Here is an 18,976-nt window from a genome sequence, read left to right as displayed (position 1 = left end):
GTGCATTGCCGACTGCGGGTGGTGTCTTGGATACCTTCTGATACAGTAGTGTTATACAAAGCGAATTGACGAAAACGCCACCAGGAATAGAGGTGTGCCCCCTCTATCCAAGTACCCTTGTATCGGACGAGCCACTGCCATGGGACGACCGTTCGTTGATCTCCCTGGATGGCATTGATGCTCTGTCAGTCAGCGGCGGCGAGTCGGCCTGTCCACTGAGAACGAAGATGGAAGGAGAGGGTTGTCATGCAACAAGCATGTCACCCTCTCTTCACACCGTGAGACATCATCACGAAACCAAGTCTGCTCAGACGGTATCCAAATGCCGTCACAGGGCTTCTGTCCCAATTTCTCCATGTAACAATCATCACCTCTCCGCACGCTCTTCCTACGCCCGTGTGCTCTTGTCAGCCGCCTGCAGCTCCGCGACCTTGGCTTCGAGGCCCTCGATCTCTCTTCCCTTCTCCGCGCGGATCTCGTCCTGCTCAAGCTTCGTCCAGCTCCAGTACGCGATCTGGTACGTCAGGGTCGCCATCAGGAGAACCTTAAGGACGGGCCGGGTAAATGTCTTGTAAAATTCCCCCTATGGGCACCTTTCTGTCAGCTGCGGTTGCTCGTCTTTGACGGTCGGCTGGGCGTAGATCGAAAGCGAGGGGCGGCACTAACCACTATCGACGGCCTCTTTTCGGCATCCGTTGATGTCGAGTAGAAGCGCGACGCCGCACGGGGGAAATATGGTGTATGCTGTGGGCGAAGGGCCCTGCTTAGGATGGCGGTGCTGATGCGCGCTGCCATGATGACTTGGTTCTGGTTTGGTGGGGTTCGTTTTTCTTCTCTCTCCTGTTTCTTTGAGTTCGCGAATCGCGGTGGGTTTCGGTTGGGGTTCGTTGCGCCTTGTATATCGGTACCCATATACACAATAAACGTTGTCGTATCGCCGTGGATGGTCGTCAAGCAGTCGCCGCCTGTCGTCAATTTGCAAGTTGAACAGCCGATAAACCAACTAGCTTCCGGGGAGTAGCTCAACCCACCTGCAAATGCGCCGCGCCGATCTGTGGCGGTGCGCGCGTATCCCCCGCGTACCCCGGCAGCGCGTCGACCGCCGCCGGCCTTTCTACCGAGTGCGGGTCCCGCCGTCTGTGGCACAGTTTGATGTGCAGCAGTTGCAGTGGTCCTGGTCCGCCATGCGGCTATTTCCCAGGGGTTCAGGTACCTCTGTGTGCGTCCCGTATTTGATTAATGGCTCGCCCCTCCCCTCCCCTAGCCGTGGGCCCTGTAATTCCATTTGACGACACATGTCCCGAACGACGGTCCCTGTGTACGTTGTAGGTAGGTAGGTGTACCTCTTGGTGGAGGCAGTACTTTGGAGAGATCCTTGGGTACTTGGAAGGGCCAAATAGCAATCCCCCGTCGCCAAAGCCAGGGCGGCCCGGGCAGCAGCGCCTAAAATTGAGGTACCTTACCACAAAGTTACAACTGGCCCTGCCGACCGACCCTCGTGGTAATTAGCTTCAACCGCTCGTAGCCAAAGCTCCCTCACGCAATCTGTCCCTTCAACCAGCTTCCCTCCTCTTCTCTCGACACCTTTTCGACAGCTTCGCCTTCACTCACAAACCACGACCACCAAACACCACGTTTACTTTCTTTACAACAAGTATATAACGAACGCGTTTTCGTCGCCGGACAGACCCAAAACACTCGAACGAACACTCATAGGGTCGCATCGAGCATCATCACTCTCCCAACGCCTCCCGCCGACTTCTCCCCTTCACAAAACCACACACACATACACACACATACATTCGCAATGGTACGCGTATTCTCTCTACGATGCACCATCTACCTTGGTCTTCCCGGCTCCTTCGCCTCCGGTCATTTTCTTTCTTACAGCTGGCTGTACAGAAGAATTCACGTCCAATTGCTAACGATCTCACCCTCAGGCGCAAACACCCCAACAGAGACGCGCAAACGCAAAGTTCGCCAAGGACAACGAGTCCCGTATGGGCAAGTCCGAGGACCAGATCAAGAAGCGCACCAAGGAGGCGCCCAAGTCGCCCATCTCCCCCATCTGGCTTGGTGAGTTATCTCCTCTCCCTTCTCCGCCCCGCCTGGTGTATCTATCCGATTCGTCTCCCGTCCCTGCCGCACCAGCCATCCAGCTGTCCACTGTAGCCCTTGGGAACACCGCTAACCTGCTTTATATTTTGTCCGCAGGCCTGCTCGCCTTCGTCGTTTTCGGCGGGATTGTCTTCGAGGTCCTCTCTCGCATGTTCGGTTTCTAAATTGGCCTGGTTCTGCACCGGCGTTGGTCACATAAAGCTGTTTTGAATGAGCAAGGGAAGTCAGAGAATGAGAGCAAAATCCATCTCCAGCGAGGAGCCTCCTGCCCTTACCCAGAAGCAGCCAGACTTCCCACTCATGTTGGTGCACAGCGACTGGGAGGGAAGGATCTTGCGGACAAACAAGACGCAAAAAACCTACTCCGCCTCGAGGGGAGGAAGGGGGGATTCTTCCAAGCACTTGAATCTCGGCGGCCAATAACACAGATTTCGGCCTCCCGAAACTGGCTGGGCTCAGAGACAAGTCTGTACAAAACAATACCACGCGCGTCTCTGGTTTCCGCGAAAGCAAAAGAAAAGAATATTCCCATTTGTCGGCGTACTGTATTTCGATTTCCCTCTCTCATCACAATTGCCTTGGTTGACGGGCAAGGGCTGAAAAGGCATTTCAAGTTTTTTATCTTATTTATTTTTCATATTCTGCAGAGCAATACTTTTGAACCCCAGTCTCCCGGTCCGTGAATCTCGTCCCCCGATTTGCGCTCGTGAACGCCTGAGCTACAGCAACTCACCAACGAAATACTACACAAGGGTGTCATTCTGCTTCTACCCGATTCTTGGCTTCAAGTTCCGCTTCTTCTTCCCCGTCCTAGAAGCAGCATCATCTTACGCGCCGAGACCGCGACGTTGGCCACCACCCTCATATTTCATCTGCACCCCAGCTTGAAACTGCTTCTCGAGCTCCTGCGTGATCTTGCCGATGTCACGCTTGCCCTTGGAGCCGCCGGCGGCCGGGGCGCCAGCCGCAGCGGCACCCTTCTTACCGCCGCCAAGAAGGCGCATAAATTTCTGCTGGCGGTCCATACCGCCTTGGAGGTGCTCGACGTCCCACTGCTCCGCCGCTGCATTGGCTGCCGGAGTCTCCTCCTCCGCCTCCTCCCTCTTGTGCTTCTTCTTCTTCTTGTCCTTGGCCTTCTTGCTGGGGGTCTCGTCGGCAATTGCAGCGCCACCTTCGGACTCGTCGTCCTCGTCCGCCGAGCGCTTGCGCTTCTTGTCCGACCTCTTGGAGGTCTCCTGCCCCTCGGCCTCGGCCTCCTCCGCGGCCTTAGGCTTCTTGCTCTTCTTCTTGTCCTTGTTCTCCTTCTTCGTGGGGGTCTCCCCGGCCGGGACCGTTTCCTCATGCTTGACGGCAGCAGGTTCCTCGGCCTTGAACTTCTTTTTCTTTTCCTTCTTTTCCTTCTTTTCCTTCTTTTCCTTCTTTTCCTTCTTTTCCTTCTTGGTGACCGTTGCTTCCTCGACCTCCTCTTCCATCTTTTTGCTCTTCTTCGACTTCTTGGGCTTCTCCTCGCCATCGGACTCGACACGCTGTTCGTCGCTCGCCGCTCTGGCCTCGCTTTCGGCGCGTAGTTGGGCGCTGGGGTTTGGAGATTCGGACTTTATTTCGACGTCCTTGACCTCAACGGGCGCGCCGCCCTGTTCTGATTCCACCTCCGAATCCGAGCCCGATGACGATGATGACGATGACGATGAGTCTGAGTCGCTTTCGTCGTCGTAGATCTTAAGTTCAGGCTCTTCCTCGGTAGCGTCCTTCTGTGAGCAGTTCAAAGTCAGCCCTTTGCCCCTGAGCCTCCCGCCAAGGCCTTTTTCCGATAGACTTACCGCCCTCTTCTTGGCCATGATGGCATGCTTTTCGCGCGTGCGCGAAGCCTCGGCCAAAAACTTTTTGGCCTGCGCCTCAAGCTTCTCAGCGTGCTTCAACATGCGGTTGAACCGCTTCTCGTCCTTTTTGCCGCGGCGCTCTGCCTTCCTGGCCGCGTCGGCTTGCTTGCGCGTTACGTCCCATTTCGCGACGGAGGAGACGTTGGCCTTGCGGTCGCGCTTGGCCTGAGCTTTGAGCTGCTTCTTCTCTTTCTTGGAGGCCTTGCGCTGGAGCTCTCTCTCTGTGAACAGGTTGGTTAGTCAGGCCAACGAGGTCTTCAGCGAGAGTCGGCGCGCAGAGGCGCATGGGTTCGGGCTCGACTCTTACCCTGAAGACTTGACAACTCGGGGTTGAGGGGCACCTGGTCTTCTCCAGACGCCATCGTCAACCAATTGGACCTGCTCGGGCAGCTTTCCTAGGTTTTTCGAAAAGTTGTGGTTCGAGCAAGGTGCACTTGGAAATTTGGTAGGTGGTTGACTTTTTTCAGTTTGCTCCTCCCAGGCGTTGATCATTTCGTTGGTGGAAAGACCAAAAAAAAAAACCCGGAACGAGACTCCTTCTGCCGGGCGGTGAGCATCTCAATCGACGCCCAATCCCTGCATTGTGGGGTATTTGCTCCGATCATTCTGTGCAACGGCCCAGAGTCTCTTAAGGCACGTACCCTGCCCCGTGGAAGCTTTGACCAGAACCTTCCTTATCCGGCAGGGCGGGACAGGGCTGAACTGCCGCCCCCCTATCTTTTCTTTTCTTGCCACCGCTCAACGTGAATGCTCGCCCACCGTCTCTGAAGTAGGCGTCCTCTGTAGCTGAAATCGCCCCATTCCTTGATTTCAGTGTCGCCAGATTAACTTCTTCATTTCTGTTGTGCCAGAACCCCATTGTTTCATCTCTCAAATCCTCTATCCCCGGTGGATGCGACCCTCCAACGGCGATTGCAGGGGGGTTCGATCCATGTACCCGGGCCCGACGGAGCCCATGTGAACGGAACCTCTGTCCCTTGGTTAGCAGGTCTCACTCCCGCAGCTTTAGTCCGACACCTCCTACGGTGGACTAGGCTAACACGCCCTCAGCCAAGGCAGCCTGGCGCTGGACATCGGGGCTGAACAGGCGCACAATATGCCCTATCGTCACGTCACACGCGCGACTCACACGAGGTCGGCGAGCCAGTAGGCAGGCCTTGCGCCGGGAAACGTCGTGTTCCGATGTTGTTTCTTAGTATACTGGCATGCATTCAGGGATTATTTAGGGATGGAGGGTCACATAGCTCAAGGTTATGATCCCTCTCGAGCATCGTCAGTCGAGCTCGGGTGACTTGTTTGCCTAGAGGCGGTCAGAGTGAGTGCGAGCGCCACTGTTGGCAGGCTTCCTCGGCAGATTTTGGTATTGCTCCTTCGAGTGAAGGGTACATACACGCCTGAGATGAAAAACCAATGGGGCTATCGGGGTCAACTTACCATTCGCAACCAGGTACTAACCAAGAACAGCTCGCTCCAATCGTCGTACCTCACTGAGCCCTCAGACGTCCCTCCAGGCGACTGACTGGCCATATCGCTAATCTGCAAGTTTTCATTCCCAGCAAGGGCGTCATGTGGAATCGGCGAAGCTTCCCCTCATTTCGCTTAACCAGCTGAGCTGATTCCTTGCGCCTTTTTGTTTTTAACTCCCAGCTGCTAGGGCTCAGGGGTTGTTAGACTAGGCTCGATGTGAAGCCAGAGAGCATCCGCGAGTAAGAAGGGGACGGCGAATTCGGACTGAAGTTCATTATAGTCTCTTTTGAAACATTTGGTATGGCGATCCGTACCCTTCGCTCTCGTATCGTCGTGAATCATGCGCATCCCTTTGCTGAACTCCATAAGACCAATACACCGCATGCTTATCTCGCGATCCATTTGTAGTAAGGGTATGAAAAAGAAATGAGGAGAGTAGTAGAGAAGAAAGGGGCGTGTCCAGTACAGGGGTGTAGATGAAGAGGAGAGAGTGGTTGGGCCAAAACCATGAGCAAGGTAACAAAATGCCGACTTTTTCGGCACAAATCAAACATGTTCAAATCAACCCGCGCCCCAACACCACGAGAATGAGAGCCGACGTGTCTTTAGTACACTAGGTCTCGGCTCAACTTCTGTACGTCGAGTTAGTCAGATAAATCAGCTTGTCTCGCGGGCGCCCTACCGTCGGAAATGCCCCAGGCCCGCCTCACCGCTCTGGTCGTAGTCGTAAAAGAACGGGGACTCGCCCCCGTAGTAGTAGTCCTCGCCCCCACTACTCCCGTGGCTCGCCGGCTGTCGATACCCTCCCGTGTAGTTGGCTGCATATCCGGTCGTGTAGTACGGCTCTTCCCGAACGTACTCGTCGCGGCCGCTGCCGCGGCGGTCCTCGTACTCGTGTCCTCTAGTGATGACATGGTTGAGATTGATGCTTCCCCATGGCAGGCCAGATTCTTCTTCCTCCGCCGCCGTATTGGAGGGTGGGGCAACTGTGTAGGTGTTGTGGGCGTTGGCTTCGTTATGCGCGTCCCTTTCGGCCTTCTCCTTGCTGTCTTGGTTCTTCTTCCCTGGTTCATCGGCCGGTCAGCAAACACCGAAATTTTCGTTGGGGCCTTGTTTTAACTACACACTAAATTTCCTCTGGGCCAGACGGTTTTGGATGCGACGCCGCTCCTCAGGGTCTGTGACATCGGCCCAATCGTCCGTCTTTGACTTGGACTTGGACTTGGACTTGGAGGAGTGCTGCTTTTTGGAGCCGGACTCCGACGGCTTCGAGCTTTTGGAAGACATTGCCAACAGCGTAGCACAATTCAGACAAATCGTTTGCGTGCTCTGAAAGAATGCCGAGCCGGCTGGTGGTTGCCAGAAGGGCAGGTGACCACTCAAGCGGCGTGTAAGTCGTTTGAGACAGAAGTTTTGGCTTTCAGCAACGCGACTCGTGTCGTGAATTAGGAGTCTATGCTATTAGAGAAGCTTTTGAGATGAGTGACCAGTGATACACTTACGACCTGCGATGGCTGCTGGTGTTATCAAGATATCTGGACCGGGAACCTCTCTTGGCCCAAGTGGCCGACCAACTGGACTTTTGGGAAAGGAGCAGGTGTGGGAAGCGGACTATGCTGATGCTTGTGTGGACGGAGTATGATAACTGTTTCTGTTTGCCTATATTGGTATGGTACTGTGGCCACCGAGCCGGGGAAGGCTTCGTTATATATCGAACCCGGAATGTTCAGGCTGCTGCTGCTGCTTCGAAGCCAAATCTAGAATACTAGCACTTTCACGGTGCCGGGAATACCCATCCGCCCACAGTGAATGATCTTAGACAGCCTAACGTCACGGGCAGGGCAGACTCGACGCGACCCAGACGTAGACAGTTGCCCATTGCTCCCGCAATGTGACGCAGGAAAATGCAGCTGCCACCAAGGGATATGCAGAGACATTGGGTGAGCATCGACCGGGACAAGGACCCCCACCCCCCTCCTCAAGGTGTTGGCCATGGGCCCATCATAGGTTGTCGTAGCCCGTCAAGGAAATGGTAACAGATTGGGAATCAGTGTCGTGGAGTCCACGACGCCGGTTTGGGCAGGGGGTGTAGGGGCAGGGCATTGGTGTGGGCGTGCGGTAGCAAGGGAGGTGGGATGTGAAGTTAACAAGGGGCGAGACCTGAGTACACTACGTGTGGGTGAACAACAGCAGTAGCCGAGATGGCGGCAGGTTACTAAAAGGTATCCACACCCTACGGATCGCCCAGGACACGGGAACGGGGCACCGGGTCGGTGAGAGACGGGAGAGGGTAGGTAATCCCCGGCAGCCTTCAGGGCGAGGGACAAATATCCCAGCCGTCGGGACGCGGCCACTTGGGGGCTGCCTTGGCCGGGACAGGGCATGGGTGGGGTTCATGTGACGGCCGGCCGTGCGCGTCAGAGTGGGAAACGAAATACGATGGGCCAGTAGGGCCGGAGATGCTCGACAACATGGGAAAGTCGTAACGACCTCTGGCGCGTCAGCTTCTGGGGAGAGCTCGTCCTCGGACCTACGTACTGCCGGAGAGCTTCGCGAAGCTGGTACGTAACGACATGCGTGGACGGACGGTATCCCTGTTCCAGATGTGTACATTGACGGTAAGTGACGGGAAAACCACTCTTGAGCCATTCTCGATCGAAAGCCTCCAGGAGATGGAAAGAGGATTATGGCGGATATTACACTGGGAAGAGGGGGGCCTTGGCAAGAAACTAAGACGGAAAGACTGGGAAGACTGGGTGGGCAGAGACCCAAGACCCTGTTTACCTTCAGCCCTAGATCGATTGTGTTGGACGCGCCAAACCCACTGACAAGCGACGTTGAGCCTGACGCGGCCCGGCTAAGAGCTAGGTACGTTTAGACGGATGCCACATAGCGTACAACTTTAGCTGATGGACGTCTTCTCTGCACATAGACCCGTGTATTGCAGGTCGATTGATTGACTGAAAGGGAGGGGATGAGGGCGCAGGAGGCAGAACTGAACTGAATCTAGGATGGGACCGGTACCTGACGTGCCCACGCACGCTGCACCAGGGCGGCGTCTGCCGTGCACTAACTAGTCCAGCCATCTCCCTCCCGTTCAGTGAGAACGGCCGCCGTGGCCGACTGCGCGTCTAGGTCGTGGAGGAAAGGATGTCATGGGGAAAGAGGCATATGATCGATGATTCGTAGCTCACTCAGTCTTGCATGCGAAAGTGGCTGCCCTGTCTCGCGTGAAGCTTGACGCCATGTCGGTTTCGCAAAGGGGAAAAGGTACGTACGTGGAGGGATTACGAAACGGAATGGCGTGTAGCTCTTGCGTCTGACGGAGCTTGCCCGGCTTGCCAACCTCAGTGACTCACAGCACCGGCCCCGGTTTTGGACAAGATTCCCTGGGCGGGGCGCTTGGGAGGCAATCAATCACAATGTAACTGATACAAACGTCGGTCGCTGGCCAAGTCCTTCGAACCGTCCAAAGACGCACCCCCCCCCCCCAACGCCAGAAGGTAATAAAAAGGGGGCAAAGGTTGGGAAAAGTGCGAAATATTCCGGGCCTGATGGATGGTGAGGATTAAGCTTAACGATAGACCCCGGAATTTCCACATTCGCAAACCCGTCTCGCTCCGGACCGCGTCCTGACGAGGACCGCACGGAAAACAGCCGGTAACTTTCGGATTCCGGCAGGGAACCGTGCCCTGGCCGTTTAAAATTTTTGAAGACCTCATGACCATTTCTAATTGTGCAACAAAACCAATTGATCAACCGGGTTCGTTGCCGTTCGTTCCCGACTCTGAACGTCAGGTGCCACTTGATGTCGGACAAAGTGCCAGGCTGCTGCGCAGCTATCGGGTGTTCTTGGGAAATCAGTCGTCGCTTGGGTTGATAGCATTCGAATTGGCGCTAATCTGCGTGTAAGCTAGCTCATGGGGGAGATAATCCAAGGGTCTATTGTGAAAAATTATGAGCCGCAAAATCAGTTTTAGCACCTCGTCGGTGACAGAGAGATGCAGAACCAACTTGGAGGCTATACTGCTTCTCATCGCCGCGAGTCCGCTTATTAGAACACAGGTAGCCAGAGCATAGGGAGGTTGGAGTTTAGGAGTAAGTGAGGAACCGATTAGAACGAGTTTGCCTGCGCCGTCGCTATTAGCAACCCGTGCATGCTGACAAACCTTGTAAGCTGTGCCGCAGGTGCTTTGAGCTTTGAGCTTTGAGCTACATCAGGGCTTCTTGATGACATCTCAATAATGTGCTGCAGGCTGCGGGGCATGGACCTAAGGCGAAAGCCTTCGATGCCATGAGCTGATGTCTATAGCCAATAGCCAAGACTTGCACTTTCTCTGGTAATTCGTCCACGAAACTTGTAAATACTTCACAGGCCATTCGGACGAACCCCTACTTATTTGCAAACATGGAAAGCTGCATGTGTATAGGTCGCATAGAAATGTTTCCACGCGTACTCGCGGCAGTCGATTATGCCAGCGTCGTTAGTGCGGGACCCCTCAATGCCCTCGCGCTCGGCAAGGCCGAGCTTCGCAGTCAGTCATCCGGGTGAGTCCCATGTGTGCTCGACCTGTGGCGTCTGTCTGGGAGACTTGGGCTACGACCCCCTCCCCCGCCTACAAAAAGACCACAGAATCATGGGCGAAGCAGAGTCGTTCATGACGGCCGTCGCGGCAAATATGGTCTCGGTGACATTTGGAATCGTCATCCTTTGCCGTCAAAAGTGTCTTACTTCACCTCCGCCAGCTACTTGGGTGTACCGACAATCGTCTACCAGCAGCACTCGGGGACTTTCTGCCTGGGGTTCGGAGAGTACTCTGTGCGACATTTGCAACGGGATTGGTTCGTGATAGGGTCGGAGACTCGGGTCCAGCGATCGCTCGTTAGTTCTTCCAGGAAGGTATTGAGGGCGGCTACCGTACCCGTAAAGTCCTACGGTTGGAGTAGGCACGCCCGCATAGATGGGTGACGATGATTGCTAGAGTTGACGCAATTGGCCGTAGTAATAAGCGCTCCACTGATGCTAAGCTATTTAGGGTCGCTTTACTCGAGTTGGGTGTGCAGGCCTTGAATAATGGGGTCGATAGGGGTCGACGACATGTTCTACTCCTACGCTTGCCAAGTGCTGGCCGGGCGAACTCATGCAATCGTCGGTGAGGAGGAACATTGCCATCAGGGACCATAAAGCCATTGTGGGTATCGGATCGGCGCGGGCTATCCTCGGTTGACGGACCGCACAGCGGAAGCTTAAGCTTTAAGGCTTCCCATTGGCAGGCACTCTCACATTGGGCAAGACAGCTGTGAAGTAGTTCCGTCCAATGGACAGCTTGTGGCTTGAAACCGACAGCTTTGGCCGTCAGCCCTCGTTCCTTTTCCATTCAACCACCTCTCTCTCATTCGTGGTCTTCACGCGTGGACACAGCCAGCTGCATGTAAAGCAGGAAGACATGACCTAAATTGTTATGGGAGGGGAGCAGCTACAGCTTCTGTTACACTCACAAATTCTACTTGCATCGTGTCAACTCAGGCCCGTCTTTCCGGTTTGATCTTGGTATCAATCACTCATCCGCTTGATCTACTCTTAGCAACTCACCCTGCCAGATGCTACGCCGCGCCGCTGCGCTACTAGGATGCCTTAGAGGCGTGCAATATCCATAGTTAGGCTGATTGTGCGCACCATCATCCTGTAATTGTACACCGATGGCGACGGGGGCCCGCCAGCCGAGGCTCTCTCGCCCTTGATTGTGGTAGATGCCTACGGAGACGAAGTGCGCCCAGACCAATTGGTACCAGCCTCCTGTATTTACAAGGCACAGCGACAGGTCGGGTTTTGGTTTCGTACTGATGCTCATCACTCAAACTCCTGCCGTTTTGTTAAATACGTCCGCTGCTACGATTCAGCTTGTCTTACTCGACGTTCCCTTCTATGATCTCATATGTATTGGTGGCTTTCCGGAATCACGATAAATAGTCCAAGTCCGTCAGATGAGTGTGTGCATTATGAAACCTGCCGGTTTACTCTGCTTGTGTCGTCAGTGCTTTCAAATGCTGTCAAGGCCAATTCGGCCCTGGTTAGACAGGTAGAAGACACCTTGGCTTCCGACAGACAAACAAGCAACATCCATCCGCTCTTGGTGTTCACCGGTATGAACGAGTCACAAGCTGGCCCAGCAACCTAAAGTGACCGAAGGGCATCGCCGAAACACAACCATCAGAACAATATGTGCCCATCTGTGTGGATTTCTCATCCACCTCGCAACAGTACTTCGAGGAGACTTACTATCTCTTTAATAGCAGATACCATTGACAGCAGTAGTTGTCTCCCGTTTGATGCCGACAGAAATTGACCTTTCCGTTCCATCGCTGTAAATTGTATGAAAATGAAGCCACAGGCCTGGCCACACTTGCACCTAGCCCACCCCAGACAGCCACGCCTGGCTCGCAAGCAATAGTCTCATTCCCGAGTCACACATTTCCAAGATGTACAAACACATCAAGCACATCGATGGGGAGTGGGAGGTGTACACTGCATTGGGACCTGCGAACGTTGTAGCCAAGAGTAGGGGGACCCGAACCTTGGGCCGACTCTTCTCTTCCACTCGATCGGAGAAATATCGTCTTCGGATTCTGTCTCCTTGCCCAAAATCGTCCAGCTAGCACCGGCTCCCTACATGGTTGCCCTGCTCATCAAGCAGCACATTAAGGCTGACCATCGTAGATTGAGACGAGATGAAGGCTAGTGTTGTCCTCAACTAGGTTACAGCCCCGACTAAGTGCTGTGGGTGATCCATCGGATCGATCGCGGCATCTCCGTGGCAGTCCTGCGCATCCCATTGCCTTGGCTGGTCAAAACGCGACTCCTGACTGAAGTTCCATGATACATCTTTATGACGCAGCACTTTTAAAACACCGGCAGTGACACAGTTTTAAACAATTTTCCAGGGTGCTTTTCCTGCTACAGCACAACACAGTTGCTCGAACGTCAACAACAAGTTCCCCTCGTGCTTGCAACGGTCTAAAGCAAGAATGAAGGCGCCGAGAAACAGCCCTCATCGTAAAGCCCGGCGACGGGGACCCGGATTAGTGTCTCGGTACCAGGCCTCACAACAATATAATCTCGACGCGGAAAGGCTCTAATGCCGACGCGGAAAAGCTCGAGACATTCGGTAAATTTAGACCCAAGCAATCAATGATCGCCGTCCATTTTTCAACCTCGTATCGTACAAGATCTATGAGTATAGTACAGTTGGTGGTGTCAAGTGGTATGAGGCTGGAAAATGGTGTCGTCGCGCAAACCCCTCTCGTCTGTTCATCGTAGACCCTGAGCCTCCCGCTCGGCCCTGCGCGCAGCAATGCGCTTCTTGAAGCGGACCTCAGCCCGTCTGCGTTCACCTCCATCAACCTTATGACCCTGCTTCTGCTCCCACATGCCCTCGTTCACGACCACACGCGCGCCCTCGCCGGCCTTAAGGGGCAAGGCATGAGGACCAGAAATCGCAGTAGAGCCGCGCACCTTGTACCCCGATGGCTTTGTAAGCTTTTCGATGGGGATGCCCTTCAGATCCGCATCGGCCGGAACGTTGACGACCATTTTCCTCTTCGTGGCGGGGTCGTAGATGACTTTAAGATAGGCCTCGCCATTTTCGACGTGCTTGAAGTCGCCCCCGACGCCGAATGCGCCCTTTCTGTATCTTTCAAGCCACGTAAGGAGGTAGCGTCGCGTTCGTGGCGGTTCGAGGCCGAGCTCTCTGAGTTGTGTCGACGAGAGGGTAAAGAGAGACTCCCACGAGGGGAACTTGTCGACGTGCTGACTTAGGCCGCGGCCGAGAACCTTGAGGAAAGTCGGAACATCGGGAACGAGGGGTATCGGCGATGGGACCGGGGGTGTCTCTCGTGTCTTATGAAGCCATCTGGCCTGGCATGTCGGTGCGACGGGAGCCTTACGAAGGAAAGGGCTCAGAAACTGCTGGATCCGTGGTGCTCTCATATTGACCTAGGAGGCAAAGGATCAGTATCAATTGGTAGAAACTAGCAAGTTTTGGGCGTCGGGCACATACAAAATGAACATGCGAGCTTCTCCAGCCAGGTAGATGGCCGGTTTCAAGCGTGCGCGTGGAATGTCGTTGAATTCAATGGGTCTCGCGATGTTGCTCGACTGGCCGTTTTCCCAATTTTTGTTCCGACAGACGCTAAGATCGGGATAAGTACACATTAGGTAAGCCTTTGAGAATGGACTGACAGAAATTATCCGAGCTAAGACAAATTGACCGCCTTCCTAGTATAGTTTTTAGTGATACCCATGCTGTCATAGTCCGCGAGGCCATTCTGCCAGGGGGTTCTCCGCTAAACTAGCAACTCCCCGCCCATCTGCTGCTTTAACAGTTAGGCGACGGCCATGCGGCGACGCGACTTTGCCTCCCACTGCCTGCTTATCGATTAAGCTACTGGGGAAGTTGCCTTCCTTCCTTTGTACCTATCAACCTACATTGCCTCTCTCATAATGGAGTTTCTCTCTCCCTCTTAACAGCAGTTCTTCAACTATAAACCTTCTTTCTAATGACCAACGAAGCCAAAAATGTCACTGGGGCATAAGTGAAGCCGATCCAGCCCCGATACTGCAAGGCCAAGAGTGATCTATTATGGGTCGCTCAAGGCAAACAGCGCGCCGCGGCAAGCCGGTCGTAAAAACTCCCATTATTGCGTTTCATGGTTTGTGCACCTGAGCCCAGTCAAAGCACATATACTGACTTTCTTAGAACCATGGCCTGTTGAGTTCATCAGCCAACTACACATTCTCCCCGTCGATGATGATGATGAGGGCCAGTCTCAGGGCAAAGCAGTGACTGAGCCACAGCGCAAGCGGGTGAAGAGGTCTGGGGGGGATGTTGAATCACTCCTTGTGGCCAGAGAGGAACTAAAACTTGGGCGAAAGTGTCCAAAGGGAGCACCGATCAATGACCCGCATCATTCTCACCACCGCAATATCGGATCCAACCTAAGCATTTTTGTGAACCAATCGAAGGAATTGAAAATCGTCGCTCGGCCACAATCCGACGTCCCCCCGATCAATGTTTCAGTCGCGATTCACTCCCACACCATTAACGACCGTTTGGCGGCATGTATAGATGTTTTCGCAAACCATCGGACCAGGGCCGTTAAAGAAGGACAAATTTGGGTTTCCCTTGACGCTGTTCTGAGCACCCAAGAAGAGTTTCTCAACATCACCTTTTGCTTCAGCATCTATTGGAATGAGACCAAGACCCCTTACAGTTGGTTGCGATCTTCCAGCGAGCGCAAGATAAGCCAGCGGATCCTTGATGTTTTCTTGCCGGATGGAACCTCTTCATCCGCCATGCGCCCTAAGCGAGAAAGTTGGTCACCATTGGACTTTTACGAGGCAGCCCACGTACCTGCCGCCGATGACCAGACGGCGCTCTCGATCGAGGTTCCAGAACTTTCCGCAACCCTTTATCCCTATCAGAAGAAGACGGTTCAATGGCTTCTCAACCGGGAGGGTGTTTGTTGGAACGTCTCCGGCCCTGATTCTGTCTCCTCCATCGAAGACCTACCGGCTCCTCAGGACGCCGATGGCGCATACAGTTTCCGGAAGGTTCAGGATCCACTGGCAACCGGGAGGCCTTTCTATGTCAGTCACCTGTATCACGCCATAACTACCGACCTTGCTCCTTTCCAGCATGCTGAGCAGTCTGTCAGAGGCGGCATTCTAGCTGAGGAGATGGGTCTTGGCAAAACGCTCGAAATTATTGGCCTCATTACGCTCCATCGTCGGTCACTCACCGAGAAAGTTGTGCACACGAGGGAAGGCGAAGAGCTCCTCACGACTGGCGCCACCCTCATTGTTACGCCGGACTCGTTGCGACAGCAATGGATGGAAGAACTCGAGCGGCATGCACCTCACCTGAAGGTCAGATACTACTCTGGACGCAAACATGCCAAGATCGACGCCGAGGAGGAGCTTCGAGTAGACTTGGCTTCCCAAGACGTCGTTATCACAACTTACCCTATCCTATCGGCAGAAGTGCACTTCGCAATGAAGCCTCCCGAGAGATCTCGTCGTCAAGAAAGAAAGTACGAACGTCTAGAGTCCCCACTAACGAAGATCTCATGGTGGCGAGTCTGCCTCGACGAGGCGCAGATGATTGAAAGCGGGGTCACTGGCGCAGCAGCCGTCGCCAGGGTGCTTCCTCGAATCAACGCTTGGGGCGTCACCGGGACACCAGTGAAAAACGACGTCAAGGACCTGTACGGTCTGCTCGACTTCTTGCGTTACGAACCCTATGCCTCGTCAGCACAGGTTTGGAGAGCCTTGACAGAGTCACACAAAACGCTCTTCCGCTCCCTCTTTGAAAGCATTGCTCTGCGTCACACCAAGCAGTTGGTCAGACACGAAATTGCGGTACCGCCACAAAAGCGATTCGTGATCACATTGCCGTTTACTGCCGTGGAGGAGCAGTATTACGGTGAGATGTTCAAGAAGATGGCCCAGCGTTGCGGTATGAATACTCTCGGCGCCCCTTTACAGCCCAAATGGACGCTAGAGGATTATGAGAATGAGATGCGGACTTGGCTCAACCGATTGAGACAGTCAGCCCTCCATCCCGAAATCGTCCAAAGGCGAACCACTGGTCGCAAAGTCGGCCCCATGCGCACAGTCGAAGAAGTCCTGGATGCGATGATCGAGCAGAGTGACAATGATATCCGAACCGAACACAGGGCGTACTTACAGACTAGACTCACGCATGGCCAGATGCTCGAAAACAGCCCCAGGGTAAAGGAAGCCCTCGAAATATGGGAAACAGTGAAGGAGAGTGCCGCAGTCCTCGTTGTGGAATGCCGGCAAGAGCTCAAGCTGGTGCTGGAAGAGCTCTCTGCCATGGGCAAGAGTGCAGCCTCCCTCTCGGCATTCAGTACTCGAGATGACGCCTCTGCTTCGGGTTATGACGACGAGGATGAGGCGGATGATGGTTCAAGCAATCCTCGCGTCGGCGAGGCTCGGGCGAAGTTGCGACATGCTTTGGAAGTTCTGCACAAAGCTACATTCTTCTGTGCCAATGCTTTCTTCCAGATCAAGTCCAACAGTGACATGACCGAACCCGATTCAGACGAGTTCAAAAAGCTTCAACAACTGGAAGATGCAGAATACGGGAAGGCCCAGGAGATTCGGCGAGAAATCCTGTCGGATGGCCACGACAGAGCAATGTCACTGATTGAAAAATTGGGACGACAAGCCCACAATCAGACGTTTGTCGAGATCCCAGAACTTGTCTACACTGAGATGAAAGGACTAGAAAGTGGCCCGCCGCTTGAAATGCTCGAAAGGCTCCACGGCATTCTGAACGAACAAGCAAATCGCATCGATGAGTGGAGAGAGACTGTTATCCAACTGCTTCGCCAGGCATTGATTGACCAAGAATCAGAGGTTGAGGTCACCGGCGAGGAGTTCATAGATTCCACCAAGATCCAGGAGGAACTGATTGTTCACGTGCAAGTCTTGCGTGCTGCCATCGCCGACCGCCAGGAAGCCATCTCAGGACTTGAGAATCAACTAATCAAACACGAGACGCGAGTCTCGCTTGCCGCGGCTGAGAATGGCGACGGCCCAGCCCCTGAGAAGCTCCTTGCCCTTTACCGCCTCCGGGACGAGGTAAAGCCTTCTCCAGACGATTATGGGTCTCTTCGTCGCGTCGTTTCGGATCTTCGAGCCGTCGCATCGCGGTTGCCAAAAGACGGCACTGGCGGCCGGGCAAGCACCGAGGGTGAGATTGTGCACCGGCATATCAGAGCCACGCAAGCACATATCACCTCTCAAACCAAGGTTGCTACGGCTCTGGAACGCGAAGTTGACCGCTTCACGAGTGCCATGAACGCCAGGGTTGAATACTATCGGCAGTTGCAGGCTGTATCTGATAGCGTCGCTCCTTATGAGGGCCCTAATGACGACCAGGCTATAGCAGCCTGTGTTGCGAGTGAGGAGAGACATCAAACCAAGCTCGGCTCAGCCAAGGCGAAGCACCGATACTGTAAGTATAGTATGGTTTAGCTTTTGTGGGCTGGGTGGCTTGCTAACCATTCAACCCTGTAGTGCTCAACCTCAAGAAAGAAGGAGGCCAGTCTAACGAACCTCGGTGGTGCATCATTTGTCAAACATACTTCACGACGGGTATACTGACGATTTGCGGCCACGAGTTCTGCAGAGATTGCTTGAAACAGTGGTATCGAGCACACCATAACTGTCCCATGTGCAAAAGGAAGCTCCGGCTCACCGAGCTCCATGACATTACCCTCAAGCCCAGAGAGCTCAAACTGCACAAGGACAGCTTGCACGCAGATACGGCAACTGGCATGTTGCCTGAAGCAAGCAAGAACCAGGTCGCTAGGACCAGTGGCATCTATTCTCATTTCAGCGCCGACAAGCTTGCGCAGATCAACGATATCGAACTGGCCTCCTTGTCATTCGGGACGAAGATTGACACTCTCGTACGGCACATTCTCTGGCTGAGAGAATCAGACCCCGGAGCAAAGTCCATCATCTTTACCCAGTGTGTACTGCCAATCTTCTTTCAGAGATCTCCACTGACATTGTCGGCAGATTCAGGAGCTTCTTGGATATTCTAGGCGCAGCATTCGATCGCTACAAGATCGGGTTTTCCACCATTGACCGGCCAAACGGGATCACGAGGTTCAAAGGAGATCCAGGCATCGAGTGCTTCATGCTCCACGGCCGGGCCAACTCGAGTGGTCTCAACCTTGTCAATGCGAGCCATGTCTTTCTGTGCGAGCCGCTGCTGAATACAGCGCTCGAGCTTCAGGCGATCGCTCGAGTCGACAGAATCGGCCAGAAAAACGAGACGACAGTCTGGTTATATCTGATTGAGGGCTCGGTGGAAGAGTCCATCTACAACCTGTCAGTCAAGCGACGCATCGATCACATGGGCCAGAGTTCCAAAGCCAAGTTCAAGGACTCCACCCCAGAGATCCAAGAGCCTACTTTGGAGGCTGCGAATACTCTTGAGCTGGAGCAGGCTTCTTTGAACCGTTTGATGAGCAGAGACAAGAACGCAGGCGAAGCGGTCGCCGCGGAAGACCTCTGGGAATGCCTGTTTGGGCAGGTGTCGCAGCGAACCACAGCGGACGTTACGGATGGGATCATTGACGAAGACGATGAGTGATGGATGGGCCGGATACGCATCCCCGCCGTAAGAAGGGAAGGTACATTGAACCCAGTCTTTCAATGAAGCATGAGTAGACGTAAGGTGTGAGGCGTTGGAAAGGAGTTATTTGACGTTTCAAGTGTACATATGCCTGTTCTTGTGTATGATACACGTTTAGTGCGGTATCCCCTGGCTAGAGGTTGTGACTAATATGTCTCTTACGACATGAGACTGGGGTTGAAAACATTACCAACTATCCAAGTTTCAAAAATATTTTGAAATGCAATACGACTCAAGTCAAGCAAGCAGCATCTATGTAAAATCAGGGGTTCAAGTGGC

At 54.0% G+C, this 18,976-nt stretch overlaps 6 protein-coding genes across 6 annotated transcripts; 2 read left to right on the top strand and 4 right to left on the bottom strand.

Moving 5' to 3' along the window:
- Positions 1-388: 388 nt before the first annotated feature.
- On the bottom strand, positions 389-795 carry CDEST_04961 (uncharacterized protein; the record flags this gene model as incomplete). The annotated part of the gene is made up of 2 exons (XM_062921120.1): positions 389-583; positions 667-795. The coding sequence occupies 2 exons, from the start codon at positions 793-795 to the stop codon at positions 389-391; spliced, it is 324 nt and encodes a 107-aa protein (XP_062777171.1).
- Positions 796-1,528: 733 nt separating this feature from the next.
- Positions 1,529-2,760, top strand: CDEST_04960 (Putative stress-associated endoplasmic reticulum protein). The gene is made up of 3 exons (XM_062921119.1): positions 1,529-1,810; positions 1,941-2,076; positions 2,215-2,760. Exons 1-3 carry the CDS (start codon positions 1,808-1,810, stop codon positions 2,280-2,282), a joined length of 207 nt encoding a protein of 68 aa, XP_062777170.1. The 5' UTR covers positions 1,529-1,807; the 3' UTR covers positions 2,283-2,760.
- A 1-nt stretch (position 2,761) lies between these two features.
- On the bottom strand, positions 2,762-4,972 carry CDEST_04959 (Putative small acidic protein). The gene is made up of 3 exons (XM_062921118.1): positions 4,306-4,972; positions 3,939-4,219; positions 2,762-3,869 (listed from the first exon to the last, which is right to left on the bottom strand). The coding sequence occupies exons 1-3, from the start codon at positions 4,358-4,360 to the stop codon at positions 2,946-2,948; spliced, it is 1,260 nt and encodes a 419-aa protein (XP_062777169.1). The 5' UTR covers positions 4,361-4,972; the 3' UTR covers positions 2,762-2,945.
- A 1,118-nt stretch (positions 4,973-6,090) lies between these two features.
- On the bottom strand, positions 6,091-6,752 carry CDEST_04958 (Putative basic-leucine zipper domain-containing protein; the record flags this gene model as incomplete). The annotated part of the gene is made up of 3 exons (XM_062921117.1): positions 6,091-6,097; positions 6,148-6,529; positions 6,593-6,752. 3 exons carry the CDS (start codon positions 6,750-6,752, stop codon positions 6,091-6,093), a joined length of 549 nt encoding a protein of 182 aa, XP_062777168.1.
- Positions 6,753-12,645: 5,893 nt separating this feature from the next.
- Positions 12,646-13,682, bottom strand: CDEST_04957 (Putative small ribosomal subunit protein mS41). Its single transcript, XM_062921116.1, has 2 exons — positions 13,523-13,682; positions 12,646-13,458 (listed from the first exon to the last, which is right to left on the bottom strand). Exon 2 carries the CDS (start codon positions 13,450-13,452, stop codon positions 12,775-12,777), a length of 678 nt encoding a protein of 225 aa, XP_062777167.1. The 5' UTR covers positions 13,453-13,458; positions 13,523-13,682; the 3' UTR covers positions 12,646-12,774.
- Positions 13,683-13,866: 184 nt separating this feature from the next.
- Positions 13,867-18,914, top strand: CDEST_04956 (Putative helicase, Zinc finger, RING-type, Zinc finger, RING/FYVE/PHD-type). The gene is made up of 4 exons (XM_062921115.1): positions 13,867-14,174; positions 14,222-17,506; positions 17,569-18,025; positions 18,076-18,914. The coding sequence occupies exons 1-4, from the start codon at positions 14,105-14,107 to the stop codon at positions 18,653-18,655; spliced, it is 4,392 nt and encodes a 1,463-aa protein (XP_062777166.1). The 5' UTR covers positions 13,867-14,104; the 3' UTR covers positions 18,656-18,914.
- Positions 18,915-18,976: the final 62 nt, after the last annotated feature.

This window comes from Colletotrichum destructivum, chromosome 3 (assembly GCF_034447905.1).
Source record: "Colletotrichum destructivum chromosome 3, complete sequence".
NCBI classification, from domain to species: domain Eukaryota; kingdom Fungi; phylum Ascomycota; class Sordariomycetes; order Glomerellales; family Glomerellaceae; genus Colletotrichum; species Colletotrichum destructivum.
The sequence above is the reverse complement of the archived record's forward strand: the minus strand, read 5'-3'. Positions and strand labels throughout refer to the sequence as shown.